This window comes from Delphinus delphis, chromosome 11 (genome assembly GCF_949987515.2).
Source record: "Delphinus delphis chromosome 11, mDelDel1.2, whole genome shotgun sequence".
Taxonomy (NCBI): domain Eukaryota; kingdom Metazoa; phylum Chordata; class Mammalia; order Artiodactyla; family Delphinidae; genus Delphinus; species Delphinus delphis.
This window is the reverse complement of record NC_082693.1, coordinates 101958192-101974661: the sequence shown is the minus strand read 5'-3', so window position 1 is coordinate 101974661 and position 16470 is coordinate 101958192. Positions and strand designations below refer to the sequence as shown.

The 16470-nt window shown below is 60.0% G+C and overlaps 2 protein-coding genes across 9 annotated transcripts in view; one reads left to right on the top strand and one right to left on the bottom strand.

Annotated features, from left to right (window-relative positions):
• Positions 1-7903, top strand: part of SBF1 (SET binding factor 1) — a 29538-nt gene extending 21635 nt beyond the window's left edge. For 4 of the 5 annotated variants that reach the window (XM_060025884.1, XM_060025882.1, XM_060025883.1 and 1 more), the window contains 5 exons: positions 4692-4799; positions 4896-5107; positions 5801-5888; positions 5960-6091; positions 6185-7903. In XM_060025884.1, coding sequence (XP_059881867.1) covers positions 4692-4799; positions 4896-5107; positions 5801-5888; positions 5960-6091; positions 6185-6283 — 639 coding nt within the window. In that variant the 3' untranslated portion in view covers positions 6284-7903. Of the gene's footprint in view, positions 1-4691; positions 4800-4895; positions 5108-5800; positions 5889-5959; positions 6092-6184 lie in introns of those variants that run through there. The other variant, XR_009521281.1, reaches the window with a different exon arrangement.
• Positions 7904-8190: 287 nt separating this feature from the next.
• Positions 8191-16470, bottom strand: part of PPP6R2 (protein phosphatase 6 regulatory subunit 2) — an 83240-nt gene continuing 74960 nt past the window's right edge. For 3 of the 4 annotated variants that reach the window (XM_060025887.1, XM_060025888.1, XM_060025886.1), the window contains 12 exons: positions 14836-14951; positions 13362-13447; positions 13095-13175; positions 12658-12755; positions 12232-12289; positions 12042-12157; positions 11785-11942; positions 11282-11453; positions 11106-11194; positions 10329-10491; positions 8427-8663; positions 8191-8354 (listed from right to left, as the gene is read on the bottom strand). In XM_060025887.1, coding sequence (XP_059881870.1) covers positions 8303-8354; positions 8427-8663; positions 10329-10491; positions 11106-11194; positions 11282-11453; positions 11785-11942; positions 12042-12157; positions 12232-12289; positions 12658-12755; positions 13095-13175; positions 13362-13447; positions 14836-14951 — 1426 coding nt within the window. In that variant the 3' untranslated portion in view covers positions 8191-8302. The remainder of the gene's footprint in view (positions 8355-8426; positions 8664-10328; positions 10492-11105; positions 11195-11281; positions 11454-11784; positions 11943-12041; positions 12158-12231; positions 12290-12657; positions 12756-13094; positions 13176-13361; positions 13448-14835; positions 14952-16470) is intronic. The other variant, XM_060025889.1, reaches the window with a different exon arrangement.

Genomic DNA, 16470 nt, shown 5'->3' with positions numbered 1-16470 from the left:
GGTGCTCAGCGTGTGGTTAGCGCGTCTTCTCACCCATTTCTGTCTTTCACGGGACTTTTCTTTTTGCTGCTTTCTTTCGTTTGTTATTTTCCTGACAGTTGAGTATTACTTTTCCATGTTATCTACTTCGTGTGGCTTTTGAGCTGTATGTTTGTGTTATTTGTAGTGGTTGTCAGTGACTGCAGTCCCAGCGCATCTGGGGTTGAATTGCACACCCCCCACGGGAACTGCCCGCTCCTGTCCTTCTGCCTTTGTCATCAGCCCTTTTACTATTACCTGTGACGTCAGCACAGAGCATGGGTTATGGTTGTTTTAAATGGTCCACTTTGTTTTAAAAAAATTAGGAAACAAGGAAAACGTCTTCTATTTGCTGTGCCCAGTATTTTTCATTCTCAGTGTAGATCTGGTATTGTATCATTTCCCTGTAGCCTGAAGAACTTTTAATGTTTCTTGTAATCCAAATCTGCTAGTGACAAATTCCCTCAGCTTGTTTTTTTTTTACCTGAAAATGTCTTCATTTTTTTTTATTTTCACCATTTCTGTTCTTATTGTATAGTTTACAGTGTTGTGTTAGTTGCAGGTGTACAGCAAAGTGACTCAGATATATATATATATACATCTCCTTTTATAGTCTTTTCCATTATAGATTATTACAAGATGTAACTATGGTACCCTGTGCTATTCAGTAGATCCTTGCTGATTATCTGTTTTATATATAGTAGTGTGTATATGTTAATCCCAAACTCCTAATTTATCCCTCCCGCCATCCCCTTTGGTAACCATAAGTTTTTATTTATCATTTATTTGCTGCATCGGGTCTTAGTTGTGGCCCGTCGGCTTCTCTCTAGTTGTGGTGCGCGGGCTCCAGAGCACATGGGATCCAGAGCATGTGGGCTCTTTAGTTGTGGCCCATGGGCTTAGTTGCCTGACCAGGGATCGAACCTGCGCTCCCTGCATTGGAAGACGGATTCTTAACCACTGGACCACCAGGGAAGCCCCCATAAGTTTGTTTTCTATGTCTGTGAGTTTATTTCCATTTTGTAAATAAGTTCATTTATATCATATTTTTAGATTCCACATACGTGACATCATATACTTGTCTTTTTCTGTCTGACTTAGTGTGATCATCTCCAGGTCCATCCATGCTGCTGCACATGGCATTATTCCACTCTTTTTATGGCTGAGTAGTATTCCATTGTATAAATACGCCACATCTTCTTTATCCATTCATCTGTTGCTTCTGTGTCTTGGCTTTTGTGACTATTGCTGCTGTGAACATTGGAGGGGGGTGCATGTATCTTTTTGAATTAGAGATTTTGTTTTTTCTGGATATATGCCCAGGAATGGAATTGCTGGGTCATATGGTAGTTCTATTTTTAGTTTTCTTGAGGAACCTCCATACTGTTTTCCATAGTGGCCGCACCAATTCACCTTCCCACCAGCAGTGTAGGAGGGTTCCCTTTTCTCCACTCCCTCTCAGCATTTGTTATTTGTAGACATTTTTTTAATATACGTTTGTTTGTTTATTATTTTTGTCAGCATTGGGTCTTTGTTGCTGTGCACGGGCTTTCTCTAGTGGTGAGCGGGGGCTGCTCTCTGTTAGTGTGTGCGGGCTTCTCATTTGCGGTGGCTTCTCTTGTTGCGGAGCACGGGCTCTACGCGCATGGGCTTCAGTAGTTGTGGCTCGCGGGCTCTAGCGCTCAGGCTCAGCAGTTGTGGTGCACGGGCTTAGTTGCTCCGTGGCATGTGGGATCTTCCCGGGCCAGGGATCGAACCCTTGTCCTCTGTTTTGGCAGGTGGATTCTTAACCACTGCCACCAGGGAAGTCCCTCCCCTGTAGACTTTTTAATGATGGACTTTCTCACTGGTGTGAGGTATATTGAGCATCTTTTCATGTGCCTGTTGGACATCTTTATGTCTTCTTTGGAGAAATGTTTATTTAGGTCTTCTCATTTTTTGATTGGGTTGTTTGTTTCTTTGATATTAAGCTGTGTGAGCTGTTTGTATATTTTGGAAGTTAATCTCTTGTCCATAGCATTGTTTGCAAATATTTTCTCCCAGTCCATAGGCTGTCTTTTCATTTTGTTTATGGTTTCCTCTGCTGTGCAAAAGCTTTTAAGTTTAATTAGGTCCCATTTGTTTATTTTTGTTATTATTTCTGTTACTCTAGGAGATGGATCCAAAAAAATATTGCTGTGCTTTATGTCAAAGAGTGTTCTGCCTATGTTTCCCTCTGGGAGTTTTATAGTATCTGGTCTTACGTTTAGATCTTTAATCCTTTTGGTTTTTTTTGGTGGTGCCATGCAGCTTGTGGGATCTTAGTTCCCTGACCAGGGATCAGACCTATGCCCCCTGCAGTGGAAGTGCGGAGTCCTAAGCACTGAACTGCCAGGGGATTCCCTTTAATCCATTTTGAGTTTATTTTTGTATATGGTGTTAGAGAATGTTCTGATTTCATTCTTTAGCACGTAGCACCACTTATTGAAGAAGCTGTTTTCTCTCCATTGTATATTCTTGCCTCCTTTGTTGTAGTTTAATTGACCATAGGCTCATGGGTTTATTTCTGGGCTCTCTATCCTGTTCTATTGATCTGTGTCTGTTTTTGTGCCAGTACCACACTGTTTTGATTACTGTAGCTTTGTAGTATATTCTGAAATCAGGACACATGGTTCCTCCAGCTCTGTTCTTTCTCAAGATTGTTTTGGCCATTCAGGGTCTTTTGTGTTTCCATACAAATTTAAAATTTTTTGTTTTAGTTCTGTGAAAAAGGCCATTTGTAATTTAATAGGAATTGCATTGAATCTGTTGATTGTCTTGGGTAGTGTGGTCATTTAAACAGTATTGATTCTTCCAATCCAAGAACACAGTATATCTTTCCATCTGTTTGTGTCATCTTCAGTTTTGTTCATCAGCATCTTATAGTTTTTGGAGTACAGGTCTTTTGCCGCCTTAGGTTTATTCCTAGGCATTTTGTTCTTTCTGATGCAATGGTAAATGGGATTGTCTCTTTAATTTCTCTTTCTATGCCTTTATTTATTTTTTAAAGGAATATTTATTTATTTATTGCCACGTTGGGTCTTCATTGCTGCGCTCGGGCTTTCTTTAGTTGCGGCGAGCGGGGGCTACTCTTTGATGCCGTGCACGGGCTTCTCATTGCGGTGGCTTCTCTTGCTGTGGAGCACGGGCTCTAGGTGCACGGGTTTCAGTAGTTGTGTCTCGCGGGCTCTAGGAGCACAGGCTCAGTAGTTGTGGCACACAAGCTTAGTTGCTCCGCATCTATGCCTTTATTTTTTAAAGGGTGTTTTCTCTGGATTTAGAATGCTAGGTTGACAGCTTTTTATACTTGGCAGTTTAAAGATGTCGTTCCAGTGTTTTCTGCTTGTTGCATTGTTTCTGACTGAGTGTTGGTGATGGTTCTTACCCTTGTAAACCGTGTGTAACAGCACCCTTTTTTTCCCTGCCTTTAAGGTTTTGTCTTCATCTTTAGTGTCGGCAGTTTGGCCATCACATGGTGTTTTTTGTGTGTGTTTGTTCTGCTTGGAGTTCTTTAAGCTTCTTAGATGTATGGGATGAGAGTTTTAATCAAACTTAGTACATTTTAGGCCATTCTTTTTTTTTGTCTGTGCCCCGCAGCATGCGGGATCGTAGTTCCCCGACCAGGGATCGAACCCACGCCCCCTGTGTTGAAGCGCAGAGTCCCAACCACTGGACCACCAAGGAAGTCCCTAGGCCGTTATGTCTTTAAAAAGTTTTTCTGCATAATCTTGTCCCTCATTTCCTCTGGGACTTCTTTGCCCAATAGGTCACTGAGGCTGTATTTGGTTTTTTCCTCCAATCTTTCCTCTCTGCAGTTCATTTTTATGATTCCTGTTACATTGTTTTCAATTCTACTGCTCTTCTTTCTTACGTTTAATGTGCTCTTAAGCCTATTTAATGAATTTTCCACTTCAGATATTGTATTTTTCAGCTCTAGCGTTTCCATTTTTCTTTATAGTTTTTCTTTTCTGTAGAGATTCCCCATCTGCTCAACCATTATGTCTATCTTTAAATCTTAAATGTATTTATAACAACTGTTTTGAACTTCTTGTGTGCTAATTGAGTGTCTAGTTCATTTCTGGGTCTTTTAACTTTTCCCCTGAGGATGCTTCTTATTTTCCTGCCATTCTGCTTGCCTAATAATTTTTTTTAATGAAATTTATTTATTTTTGGCTGCGTTGGGTCTTTGTTGCTGCGCACGGGCTTTCCCTGGTTGCGGTGAGCGGGGGCTACTCTTCGTCGCAGTGCGCGGGCTTCTCATTGCGGTGGCTTCTCTTGTTGCGGAGCACGGGCTCTAGGCTTGCAGGCTCTGGAGCGCAGGCTCAGTAGTTGCGGCGCACGGGCTTAGTTGCTCCGCAGCATGTGGGATCTTCCTGGACCAGGGCTCGAACCCGTGTCCCCTGCACTGGCAGGTGGGTTCTTAACCACTGTGACAGCAGGGAAGTCCCTTGAGTATATTTTTGATGTCTCTTCAACTGTTGTCTCCAAATACTGATTCTGCCCAATCCCTCCCCCTTGCCTCCTCCTCTGGACGACAGTTACACGGTCATTAGATCTTTTCCCTGTCTCCTGTCCTACGTCTTCCATCCTTTTGTCCTTTCGTGTTCTAGTCTGGGTACTTTTTTCTGCGTAATCTCTCACTGATTCTCCTCCAGGAGCTGCAGCGGCTGGAGACAGAGCTGGGCCGACCCCCTGAGCGTTGGAAGGATGCCTGGGATCGGGTGAAAGCTGCCCAGCGCCTTGAAGGCCGGCAAGACGAACGTGTGAGCGGGGGTGGGTGTGGGGGGCTGGGGTGGCCTTGCTGCCAGGAGGAGGTGGAGGCCACCCCCCCTGACACGGGCCCACCCTCCTGCCCCCAGGGCACCCCCAGCTCCCTGTTGGTGTCCAGTGTGCCCCACCACCGCCGCTCGCTGGGTGTGTACCTGCAGGAGGGACCCGTGGGCTCCACCCTGAGCCTCAGCCTGGACAGCGACCAGAGCAGCGGCTCAAGTGCGTCCGGTTCCCGCCAGGCAGCCCGCCGCAGCACCAGCACCCTGTACAGCCAGTTCCAGACAGCTGAGAGCGAGAACAGGTGTGAGAAGCAGCTCTCTCTGCACCACGGACACCTCTGAGCTAGGGGGATTCGACTGGGGTCCCAGGCAATTCTCAGATGGGTGGGGGCAGGTGCCTTTGGGGAGCGTCTAGTTATTTCTTAGGTGGACTGATTTGCCGGGGAGGCCGTGATGGTGGCCTAAGCTGTGACGGTTGCTGGGGAGAAGCAGGTGGGCTTGGAAGGGGTTTGGGATATAGAACTGGCGACCACAGCCAGGCCATGGTGGCTGCGGAGGAGGAGAGGGACAGGGACCATGGGATACCTGTGAGGGTGGGCCAAGTGCCCTGTGAGGTTGGGGCAGCTTCCAGTAGAGGCTGGGGCCCGGCAGGCTGCATCCCACCCTCTGGGCCTGGAGGGGTCACGTTGCCGCAGTCGCCTCCGCAGACCTGCCTGCTCCGTGTCAGGGGCCCCTGCTCTGCATGTAGGGCTGTTTCCCTGAGACCCTGAGGCTCTGGTGTGGGACCCTCCCAAGTGTCTGTGCTCTGACGGGCGTGAGGGGGTCCTTTCTGGGGACAACCCCAGGCTTCTTCGTGTTCCCTTGCCCTGTGCTCCGGACTTGGGTCAGTTTGGGGACAGGGGCCTCGGTCTTGCTGCTGGGGCTGGCGGGGCCGGGGAGGCGGGGCCGTTGCCGGGCCCTGATGGCTGTTCTGGCCGGTTCTTCTGCAAACGCAGGTCCTATGAGGGCACCCTGTACAAGAAGGGGGCCTTCATGAAGCCCTGGAAGGCCCGCTGGTTTGTGCTGGACAAGACTAAGCACCAGGTGAGTGGTCAGCGGGCTGGCTGGGGTGGGGAGTCGAGGGAGCCCTGCCCTGACCTCCTGCCCCTGCTCAGCTGCGCTACTACGACCACCGAGTGGACACGGAGTGCAAGGGCTTCATCGACCTGGCGGAGGTGGAGGCTGTGGCGCCTGGCACTCCCACTCTGGGTGCCCCCAAGACCGTGGACGAGAAGGCCTTCTTCGACGTGAGCTGCGGCTGGGGCGCCGGGGGATGGGGGGCGCGGCGCGGGGGGTGGCGGCCCGCGTGGGGCCGTGGAGTCAGTGTCCCGCGTCCCCAGGTGAAGACGACGCGTCGTGTTTACAACTTCTGTGCCCAGGACGTGCCGTCAGCCCAGCAGTGGGTGGACCAGATCCAGAGCTGCCTGTCGGACGCCTGAGCCCGGCCCTGCTCGGCGGCTCTGTGTCCAGTCGTTACAGACCACTAGGGGTGGGCAGGGCCCCCCGGCCATGTTTACAGCCCCCGCCCTTGACAGTATTGAGGCCCCGCCCCCAAATGTGTGTACAGCCCCCCCCCCCCGCCCCCCGCCCCCGCTCCACCCGGCCAGCTCTAACTCATTTTGGAGCCCTGGCTGAGCACCCGCCGGGAGCAGCCACGGTACAGCCCTCGCGGTGGGCCTGTAAATATCCCCCCTCCCGCCCTGTCAGCATGCTGGCCCCGGCCGGCCAGCCGCAGACAGCCTGTTCCTAGAACCAGAGTCTATAAAGAGCGCTAATGACACGCCGCACGCCTGCGTCTCCTCCGTGTCCTGGGGCCGGGGTGGGCGGCGGGGGCCAGCATCACCAGGCTTTTGCTTGGTGCCCGGCCACCCATCCCTCCAGGCCTCAGAGGCGATCCTGGGGCTGGTGTGGAAGACGCCACCTAGAGGTGTGTGTGTTGTGAAGAAGGGGGTACAGGGGAGCTGTCCGGAGTCCAGACTTGCTGGCCCCTCCCTGGTCAGATGAGAGTCAGTCAATGGGATGGGATGGGATGGACGGAGGAGTGGGACGGGGCCTGAGGAGGGGGAGACACCAAAGAGGGTGGGCTCTCTGAAGAGCAAGGGTGCTTCAGGACTTGACTTGGGGGGCTTATGTATGAGGAGGTGGGGCACAGGGACCCAACGGCCTCCATTATGGGCACTTGGCTCCAAACACCTGTCTCTGTCTCTCCCCTGGGGTCCTGACCGTCCTCACCGCCGCCCCCTCCCCCCCCCCCCCCCCCAGTCTCGGCTGTAACGCAGGTCACTCTCCCATTCAGACGTGAGTCCCACCCAGGTTAGGGCCTTAATAGCAACGGGTGCCAACCAGGGGCAGGGCAGGGCCGGGTGGGCAGCAGGTGCCGGGCCCTGATGTGTGGGGCGGAATGTGGCACCGCGGAGGCTGGGAGAACATCCCAGAGTGGTCAGGGTGGCGGCCACAGCTCCTGGTCGGGGGGGCTGGTGGTGCGGGGGGCCCGGCCGGAAACGGCACCCATCAGTGGGAGCTAAGGCGGGGCTCACCCAGGTCCTCCCTGGGCCCACGGACAGCCGTCAGGCTGACATTCCTGTTGCCCAGGAACCTGTGGGTCTGGGGTCCCTGCCCGAGACGCAACCTCCAGGCAGAGCTTGTTTCACAAAGAAAAAAGAAAGAGCTCAGTCTTTACTCAGGAGTTGACTCAAAGACGGGCCCGGGAGCAGCAGACGACCCCCGCTGCCAGCCAGGTTGGGGCTCCAGGGCCCGCAGCGTAACAATACGCGGGTCTGTCGGTGAGAATAACAACTTTTATTGGGAGTCGTGGGGTCTGGGTGCCCTGTCAGATCATCAGAACAGTAACATGAGATACCCCGCCCTCCCCGGCAGGCGCAGGGTAGCCCCCCATGCCCAGGCACTGCTGGGCCCTCTGTACCCCGTCCTGCACGCCCGTGGCCAGCTCCTGCCAGGCACCCCCCCCCCCCACTGCCCACTGCGGACAGCCTGCCAGGCCGCGGGGGGGCTTGTTTTTTTTAAGGCAGTCACGTTTGCAGGCTGGCTCAAGGCCAGCTCCCAGGGCCACCGGGCAGCTAAAACCCCGTCCGGCCAGTCCAGTTCCAGACCCACATTTGTCCCCAGAGCCTCGGAGACCCTCTCCTGCGCTAGATTAAAAAGTGCAAACACGTGGCTCTCTCCGCGTTTGTTAAAAAACGTATAAAAACAGGCTCAGAGCCTGTGGCGCAGGCAGAGCCGCCGTCTGAGGCCTTATTGCTGTGTGTGGGGCTGGACCCTCAAGGCCCACCCAGAGTCAGGCAGGAGAAATGCAGGCTGGGCCGTCTGACTGGTTCCAACTGCCAGCTTTACCAATGCAGCATTTATTTTAAAATTAAATTAAGTTAAATTAAAAAAGACAAACTGCGTCACCAGGTAGTTTTCTTGGTTGGGGCGCCAAGGCTGGGCGGGCGGCAGCATCACACGAGGCCATTTAAGGCAGCTCCCGCGGGCGGAGGCCCGTCAGTCTGCCTGCAGGGGTGGGTAGGAGTCGCTCAGGGCAAGGGTCCCCACCCAGCCCCTCCCCTGGTCCGACCTGCTCACCTGTCCTTTGTCACCGTCCCCAGGGTGGCCGCGGTGGAGACAGCTGGGGCTGCAGGGGTGACGGCCATGGCCAGCACAGGAGAGACTGCCGGGGTGGCCGAGGCGGGGCCGGTGTTGCCCGGTACTGTGGTGGCCGCCACGGCAGCCTCGGGGAGGACGGCCCCGACTGGGGCGGAGGTCACTTCCACAGGCGCAAGGGAGGCCAGGTCTGGAGGCGTGCTGGTGGCGCACTCAGACCTGCGTGGCAGACAGGCTCCAGTTACTGGACCACCCCCGCTGGGGCTCCACCCTGCAAGATGGCCCAGGCCCCTCTGCCACCCCAAGTTCCAAACACGCCAGAGACCGCCTGTCAGTCCACCAGAGCGTTGAGCCTCCTTCCCAGCAGCACTCATCCCGGGCATCCCGGCCCCCTCGGCCCCCTCCAGACGGCCCTCGCCACATCCCCACCCCAGTCTGGAACATGCCCCTTAGGTGCTCCCAGCAACCCTCACCGCTCTGTGGACCACACAGGCCCAAGGCCCTTCCCTGGAACACCTCTCAGGCCACGTCTGTCCACAACACTCCCGCCGCCCACACCTAGAAAGGCTGAGTGCGGGAGGCAGGCGGCCTCGGGACACCCAGCCCTGGCACTCAGCTCTGGTCTGGGGGCCCAGAGAGCAAGCCCACGGTGCCCCCACCAGCCCACACCTGCCCAGCGCCTGCTTCTGCTGTGTGACGTCTCCTCCAGCCCGGCACTGACCCTCGCGAGCCAGTGAGGGCAGAGCCTGGAGACAAGCCCCGCGTGTCCCCCCACAATGGCCAAGGCTCGCGAAGACCGCCCTGAGGACCAAAAGGCTTTGCTTTCGGAACAACAACTGCTTCTCGGAGCCGGGTGGGTTTTGGGGGAACGGGGAGTTAGGAAGAGGAAAAGGTTTTAAAAATTTCGATGACCCTAAGCTTCAAGAAGGAATCAAACCGTTTGGGAGCCGCGTGTACACCTTTACCCCAGCGCTGAGGTTCTCCTCGGGCCCAGGCGTCAAGCTCGCCCCACCCTGCAGCGGCGGCGTGAACCGCCCCTCCCCGCTACACGCACTGTGCAGCTTGACCCTGCTCCCTCCAGGCTGTGCCCACTGCCCCGAGCCCCAGTGCAGGGCGCCAGCGGGGACGGGCGCACCCTGGGGTCCTGGGAGCTAGACTGGACCCCCAGCGTCAGCAGGGACGCTCCAGGGTCACTGGGTGGGGACCTCACGGGAGCAGCACGGTCAGTCTCTGTTCCTCGTCCCCTCGTGGGGGTCTGGGCTGGCCCCCCGGCCCCCCCCCAGCCCCTTCAGGCCTTGACCCCAACACCACCTTCTCCCTCACGTCCCACCAGCCCTCCTGCCCCGTTCCGTCTTCACCGCACGCGGTTCCTCACGCTGCCCACCCGCCCAACCAGGAGGCATGTGTCCACCAGCCGACCCCAGAGGCCCGGACCTGCCCCCTGGGCGCAGGGGTGGGGTGCACGGGCCAAGCCTGCAGGGAGGATGACCCAGGTCAGGGCCCCAAGCAAAGTCCCAAAACACCCCCGTCCTCCCGGTCCAGCGTGATGGACACGTGTGTCCGAGGCGCCCGACTGAGGTGGGCGCAAGTCTGGGACTAGGCACCCGCCCCAGGAGAGCGGCAGCTCCAGAGCCCACCCGGAACCCCAAAAGCCTGGCCATTCCCTCCGACGCGGCCTGAGGCGGGCTGGCCCCGTGCTGTCTCAACGGTCACCCCAGCTTCCACCTGGACAAAGCAGTGTCCCTCCTGTCCAAAGCTGACCTCCAAGGAGTCACGGGGCCATCAGGACAGGAGGGTCGGCCCGCCCCTGGGCCAGCGGAGTGCTGCGGACAGCCAGACCTCCGTGTGCACCCGGGGGCCCGCCACCCAGCCTGTCCTGCTCACCTGGGGACTAACACTGGCGGCGGGGGAGCCTCCCGACCGGGACCCATCCTCACAGCCTCCGAGGCCAAAGCCACCTTCTGCTTGTCCTCTCGGCTGCTGGAGGCCACCAGGGGCGCCTTCCTGGCAACACATGCGTTCCAGGCACCCAGAGTGGCCGGGCCAGCTGCAACACAGGGAGCCGGTGACACCAGGTGAGGACAGAGCGACCAGTATGGCGCACGCGGGAACTTCAGCCTGCAACTGGTGACAGACCTGTCCCCCACACCCACTGCCGCGTGCGTGTGACGTGCACACGTGCGTCTGTGAATTCACAGGAACTTCAGGAAGAACGGTCCTCCCTGCAGGGAGGGCCACCACTCAGCCTTGTGGCTGGCTTCCAAGTCCCTCCCCGTGTGGCCCTGATATCCTGGGGGGCTTCCAAGCCCATCTGACAGGGAGCTCAGGGCCAGGGCCCTGAACAGCTCCCAGGACAAGCACTGGGGTGGCGCGGCGCACACGTGTGATCCACACCTAGCAGGCGGCCAGGCCTGGGGAGACAGGCTCTGGCTGGGGTCCTGGCGACACAGACGGGTGTGGGCTGGTCGGACCTGTGCGTTGAGGCCAGCCCGAGGGCCTCGCTGGCCGTCCTGTGCCTGGAGCCGGGGTCCTGACCCCTCCACACACCCACTCCAGTCCCCGCACGTGGCGCAAACTCCAACATCACCAGGGCAATACAGCGGCCCCGAGGTCTTGGCCTCCCCCTCCCACACCCCTGCCCCTGGGGCCGCCCCTACTCACGGGTTCTCTCTGGGCCCCGGTTCAGGCCACCCTGGGCATCGCCGTGACCTCTGTCCACAGGGGAGCTGCACCTGGGCCCCGACTCAGAGCTGCAGACGAGGCCAACTCTGAGCCCACGCCCAGGAGACCCGGCCCCCAGGCAGCCGGGGCCGCCCCCCGCCCCGGCCCCGCCTCACCAGCAGAAAGGCTGGAAGTCGGCAAACTTGGCCCAGCCTCTCTCCTCCGCAGCCGAGGCGCTGGGCGCGCTGGCCGCCCACACACTGGAACCCACGTCCATCGCCACTGCCGGGGCCAGGCCTGAGGCCGTGGAATTCACTGGCTCATCAGACACCGTCCAGGGGGCGCCTGCTGGGGGAGACGCGGTGTCCAGGCCCCTTGACCAGCACGTGACCGGTGGTGGAGGCCCCACAGCAATGGTGTGGGTGTGCCTTCCCCCACGGTACTGGGGGACACCCGCCTCTAGCTGTGACGGCGTGGCCAAGAGTGACCGTGACGGGGCGGGAGACCAAGGGCATATGAGCGTGTTTGAAAGTGTGTGCCGGGGGGTCAGTGGGCATCAGGCCCACAGCAGCCCAGCCACACACACACACAGGCCCACAGGCCAGGGCACCAAATCCTGTCCCCCACATTCCCGCCCAAGCCCCTTGCCCGGCCCGCACCCTGTGGCCCCATCATCTACCTTCTGAGCCACCCTCAACACGAGGACCTTCCTCCTGGACGGCAGCCCGAGGGGCGCCCGCCCGAGCCCCGTCTGCTTCCGAGCTCTCCTCCCCACCTTGGCCTCGGTGCTCCAGGCCGTCCTTCCGGCAGCTCTCTGAAGCGTGAGGGCCCCCGAACCTGGGGGGAGACCCACGGTCAGAGCAGCCCTTCCCACCTGCCCAGGGTGCCACGGCACAGCTGAGACAGGGCTGGTGCCCGTGTGGCGCCCAGGCCCACCTGGCTCTGGTCACTCGGGCCACACAGTGTGTCTCCTCGTCCTCCCAGAGGTCGTCGTCCTCGTCAAAAGGCTGGATGTGGTCACTGCAGCAGGCCTCAAACAGAGCGGCACCGGGCTGCAGGAGAGCACACGTGGGCCACATGGCCCCCACACGCCCGGCCACCCCCAAGGGGCATCCACGGGACTCACGCTGTCCTCGTCAGCGTCGACGCTGAAGTTGATCTCCGCTATCCTGTCAAATGGGGCGCTGCGAGGACAACAGGGACGCCGTCAAGTCCCCCCAAGAGGGAGAGAAGGGGGAAGCAGCCCACCGAGGGAGGCAAAGGCAGGGGCGGGGGGCCAGGGCTGCAGGCCGAGCCCGGGTGGGTGCACGGGCTCGCCTCCCACCTCTGGATGGGCGGCGAGGGGTGACTCCCACCCGGCTGCTCTGCCGCCCCAGAGGGCGTCTCCAGGCCGTTGGGTCACATGTGGCTTCCAGCTGAGCAAGTGGTGCGATGGCCCTGAAGGCCAGGCAGGGCTGAGCCACAGGTCAGGGACCTGGTCACACTGAGCAGAGCCCGGCTCCCTCCCAAAGGCACGAGGGTGGGGCAGGTGGGCACGTCCCACTGGGCTCACTTGACGCTGTCGTCCTGCTCAGCAAACTCCTCGTCGCTGAAGCCGAACTGGTCCACGAAGGTGGCCGTCATCTGCTGGACCTGGTACTCGGAGAAAGCCTGGGCAACAGGACCGTGGCCGCTCTCAGGAACCCCCCTGGTGCTTCAGTGGCTTCTCCCAGGTCCTGCCCTCTCGGCTGGGCACCCACAGGCAGCCACGTCCAAAGAGCCTGTGACTCTGACTTTCCATTCGCCCACCACGTCCCCAAGGGTCTCATCAATGTCAAGTGGCCCTGCGGGCGCCCCCTAAGTAGAGGAGGGTGGGGCTGCACCCCCTGCAGAAGCGGGGGTTGAGCACCTCCCCGGCCCCGCCCGAGGCTCTGGTGACGCGTGCAGGACACTCGCGAGGCCTAAGCGCTGCCGAGAGCAGCTCAGGACGAGGGGCCTGGCCTCACGCACCTGCTGAAGGGACAGCTCGTTAGGGAAAACGCCCTCCATGTCCTCGTCCTCACTCGAGGGGTGAAGATGGTGCGTGCTAACCTGCAACGGCCAGGGTGGGTGGGCATGAGACAGCGTCTGGGGCCGTGCCGACCCACCCTCCCTTGCAGGGCACGCCGGGCCTCGGGCACCAGGAGTCCCGCAAGCCCAGGTCGGGCAGGGACCAGGGTGGGGACAGCGCTCTGCCCAGAGGGCCCCCCACTCTCGGCCGGCCTGGGGCCTGCTCACCAGGTCCACCGCGTTCCTGCGGTTGGCCTCCGTCAGCGTCTCCTCCACAAAGCTCTCCCAGCGCCCGCGGCAATCCGAGGGGAGCCCTGCGGGGAAGGCTGCCCGGTGAGCCCTTGGGATGGAGCCAGCAGCTGCATCCTGGTCCCGCGAGGGCTCTCAGGCCGACCGAGGAGCCCCGGGGACACAGGAACCACGGGGCACGGGCACGTCCCTCTTGGCCTTACAGGCCCAACCCAGCAGGCCTGGGTGTGTCTGTTTTTCTGGGGAGGTCGGAGCCCAGAGACGTTCACAGTCCAGAAAGAGAGCGCTTCATGCTCGCCCCCAACCCCACACCGGGCCGTCCTGGGTGCACACGCTCGTCACAGGTGCTGACGGGCTGGGGGCCGGACTGAGAGCAGCCCGCTCGTGTCAGAGGGCCCCGCCCCCCCCCCCCCCCCAGCCTCCTGGCTCACAGCCGCCCTGGGACCACAGGGGGCCATGGCCAAGGTCACCATGGGGGCAACTAGGCGAGGGCACGGGGGCGGGGGGCCATGGAGGCCACGCCCACTGCACGACCAACTGGACGTCTGGGGGGCAGCTTCCCCAGCCCGGGACAGGGACAAACCCAGCACCTCCCCTGCCTGCCCTGGACTCAGGGCACCACGGCCCCCAGAAGGGATGGGGATCACCCCGCCCCGACAGCACACATGGCGCTCCAGGGGCCCCCCAGACGGTGCTCACTCCCGCTCGCTGTTCACTGAGCACACGCGTCCCCCTGCCCCCTGGCCAGCCCTGTCCTCAGGCCCCCACACAGCACGGGGGACAAACTGTCTTGGCTGTGAAACCAGCACGAGCCCCCAAGTGCCCTCAGGGTCCCAGCCCCTGTGGCCGTCACTGTCCATCACCCTCAGGCCGCCCCGAGCGCACGCCCCTGCGTCACCCTGTCAGCCCTGTCACCACGTGCTGCTCAGGCTGGCCCGGCGTCCTCCTCCCCAAGAGGCCACACAGGCCCTTCTAAGCTGCCCGCCTTCTCCCATCTGAACCAAGATCCCTCGGGCTCTCCCCAGCTCAGGCCAGAAAGCCCAGTGCCTGGGAGCTACGGACCGGGCGCCCAGAACGTGCGAGGGCTGGCAAGGGGCATGGGCGGCGGCCCCCCGCTCGGGGCCCCGGATCGCGACGAGGAGGCCCGTGGGGTATGAGGGAGAGCAAGCCTGGCCAGGATGGCCTCTGCTCAGGCCCTGCGGCCGCTCCCCAGATGAGCCACGAGCTCAGAGAAGAGCCGGACGGCGGAGCAGGAGAGCAGGCGTTTGGGCCGGCGCGGGCGGCCCAGGGCACAGAGGAGGCTGCCGCCCAGGCCCAGGCGCAGCTGACAGGACAGCCCTCGTGGCAAAGGGGGGGCCAAGTGTGTGGCACCAGTGCTGGTCCGGTCCGCCGATGGGCCAAGGGCAGGGGCGGGGCACCTCGGGCAGCGACACCTGGGCCTGGAGGCGCTCACCTCGGAGGACCTCGCTGACCTGGGTCTGCACGGGGCCCCCCTCCAGGCTCTGCACCACTGCGTTGGCGATCCGGGTGAGATGGCCCATGTTCCCGCGCCTCATGCCACCCGCTGCCCTGAAAGAGAGGGTGGCGTCAGGCCTGCCGCCGGCCCTCCTCCACGGTGCCTCCAGCCGGCCCGGCCTCGGCTCTGCGGCCTCCTCCCCGCGGGCCCACTGCCCTGCGAAGCCGTCTCGTGGCCTCGCCTGCAGGCTGCTTACTTTTGGAGCACCTGCTCCGCACCCGCGTCGCTCCACTCCCTGCCTACAAGTGAGGCGGGCATTTGCCGCTCCCACTCTGCGCAGACCACCAGACCCGCGCCCGGCTGGGGCTGTGAGTGTTGACCAAGCGCGTCCCGAGCCCCCAGAGAAGACCGAGGGTGGACCCAGGACCCGGGAGTAGGCAGAGCAGTAGGGGCAGCGGGCTGGCTCCTGTCCACCTGCGCGTCCCGCACGGCCGCAAACACGTGGCTCTCCCCCCAACTTCTCATCTCTCCCACACAGGACCCAACAGAGCAGCAAGTCTTCAGATCCCTGATGCAGCAGGAAGGGCGTCAGTTGTGAGACTCTGGTGCGTCCGTTACAGAAACACAGCCCTTGGGTCCCAGAGTGGACAGCGCTTGCTTTCAACAGTATTCTCTCTCTTCAGAGCCTGACGACAACCAGAGAGGAAGCGAAGGTGGTCCCCAGTCGGTGGGCCCACCCGGCAGAGGAAGGGGGTCAGGAGAGACTGGGCAGGCAGAACTGGCCCAGACGCGAAGCCGGGCTGAGGGTGGAGGCCTGTGAGCGGCTGTCCAGGTCGCGGGAGAACCGCGCTGAGGCCGCGGCCTGCAGGCATCCAGGCTCACACGCCCGTCCACGGCTTACTATGGCCCAAGGACCCCTCGGTGACAGCAGTGAGCCCTCCCCTCACACAGGCACACACCTGTGCACCAACACACAAAACACATACAGGAGCAGACTCAGCACAGGCCTCCCTGGGCACTACGCACGCCGGGCCCAGCGGAAGGCGGGGCGGCCCCACCTCGCTTCTTGCTACTTGGGAGCGGACGCAGATTTGTGGGCTCAGTAACAGCAGGACAGAAGGGATGAACTAGGTGCGGTCGCAGAGCTCTCCCCACCTGCCCAGAGCAGCCCCTGGCGGGGCAGAGTAGGAGCACAGGGGGCACAGGGCTGCCCACTGGACCCGACCCTGCAGTCACACCAGGGACCTGGGCAGTCAAGACTTTCAAGCAGGAAGTGACACCACCTGCTGGTTTCAGCAAGATCCCAGCTTATCAGCAACGAGAGAGCAGATGGGGCAAGAGGGAAGCAGAAAGGGGCCCGGATGCTCTTTCAAGGGTCTGAGGCTTCAGTAAGAGAAGTGGCTGGAGGCTGGGATGGGGACGTGGGAGGATTCGGGACACAGTGCAGGCACAGGACTGGGGTCTCTGCTGATGGACGGGCAAGGGAGGAAGAGGGTGAGGGGCCCATGGAGCCAGGGGCCGGGCTGTGCAGGCCGCGTTACCCTGCCCCGCGCCCTGGCCCCACCAGCAGCACTGCAGCTGCTCCCACAGCGGTGGGACCCTTCCTTGAAAACAAACCCTCCATGGCAGCCC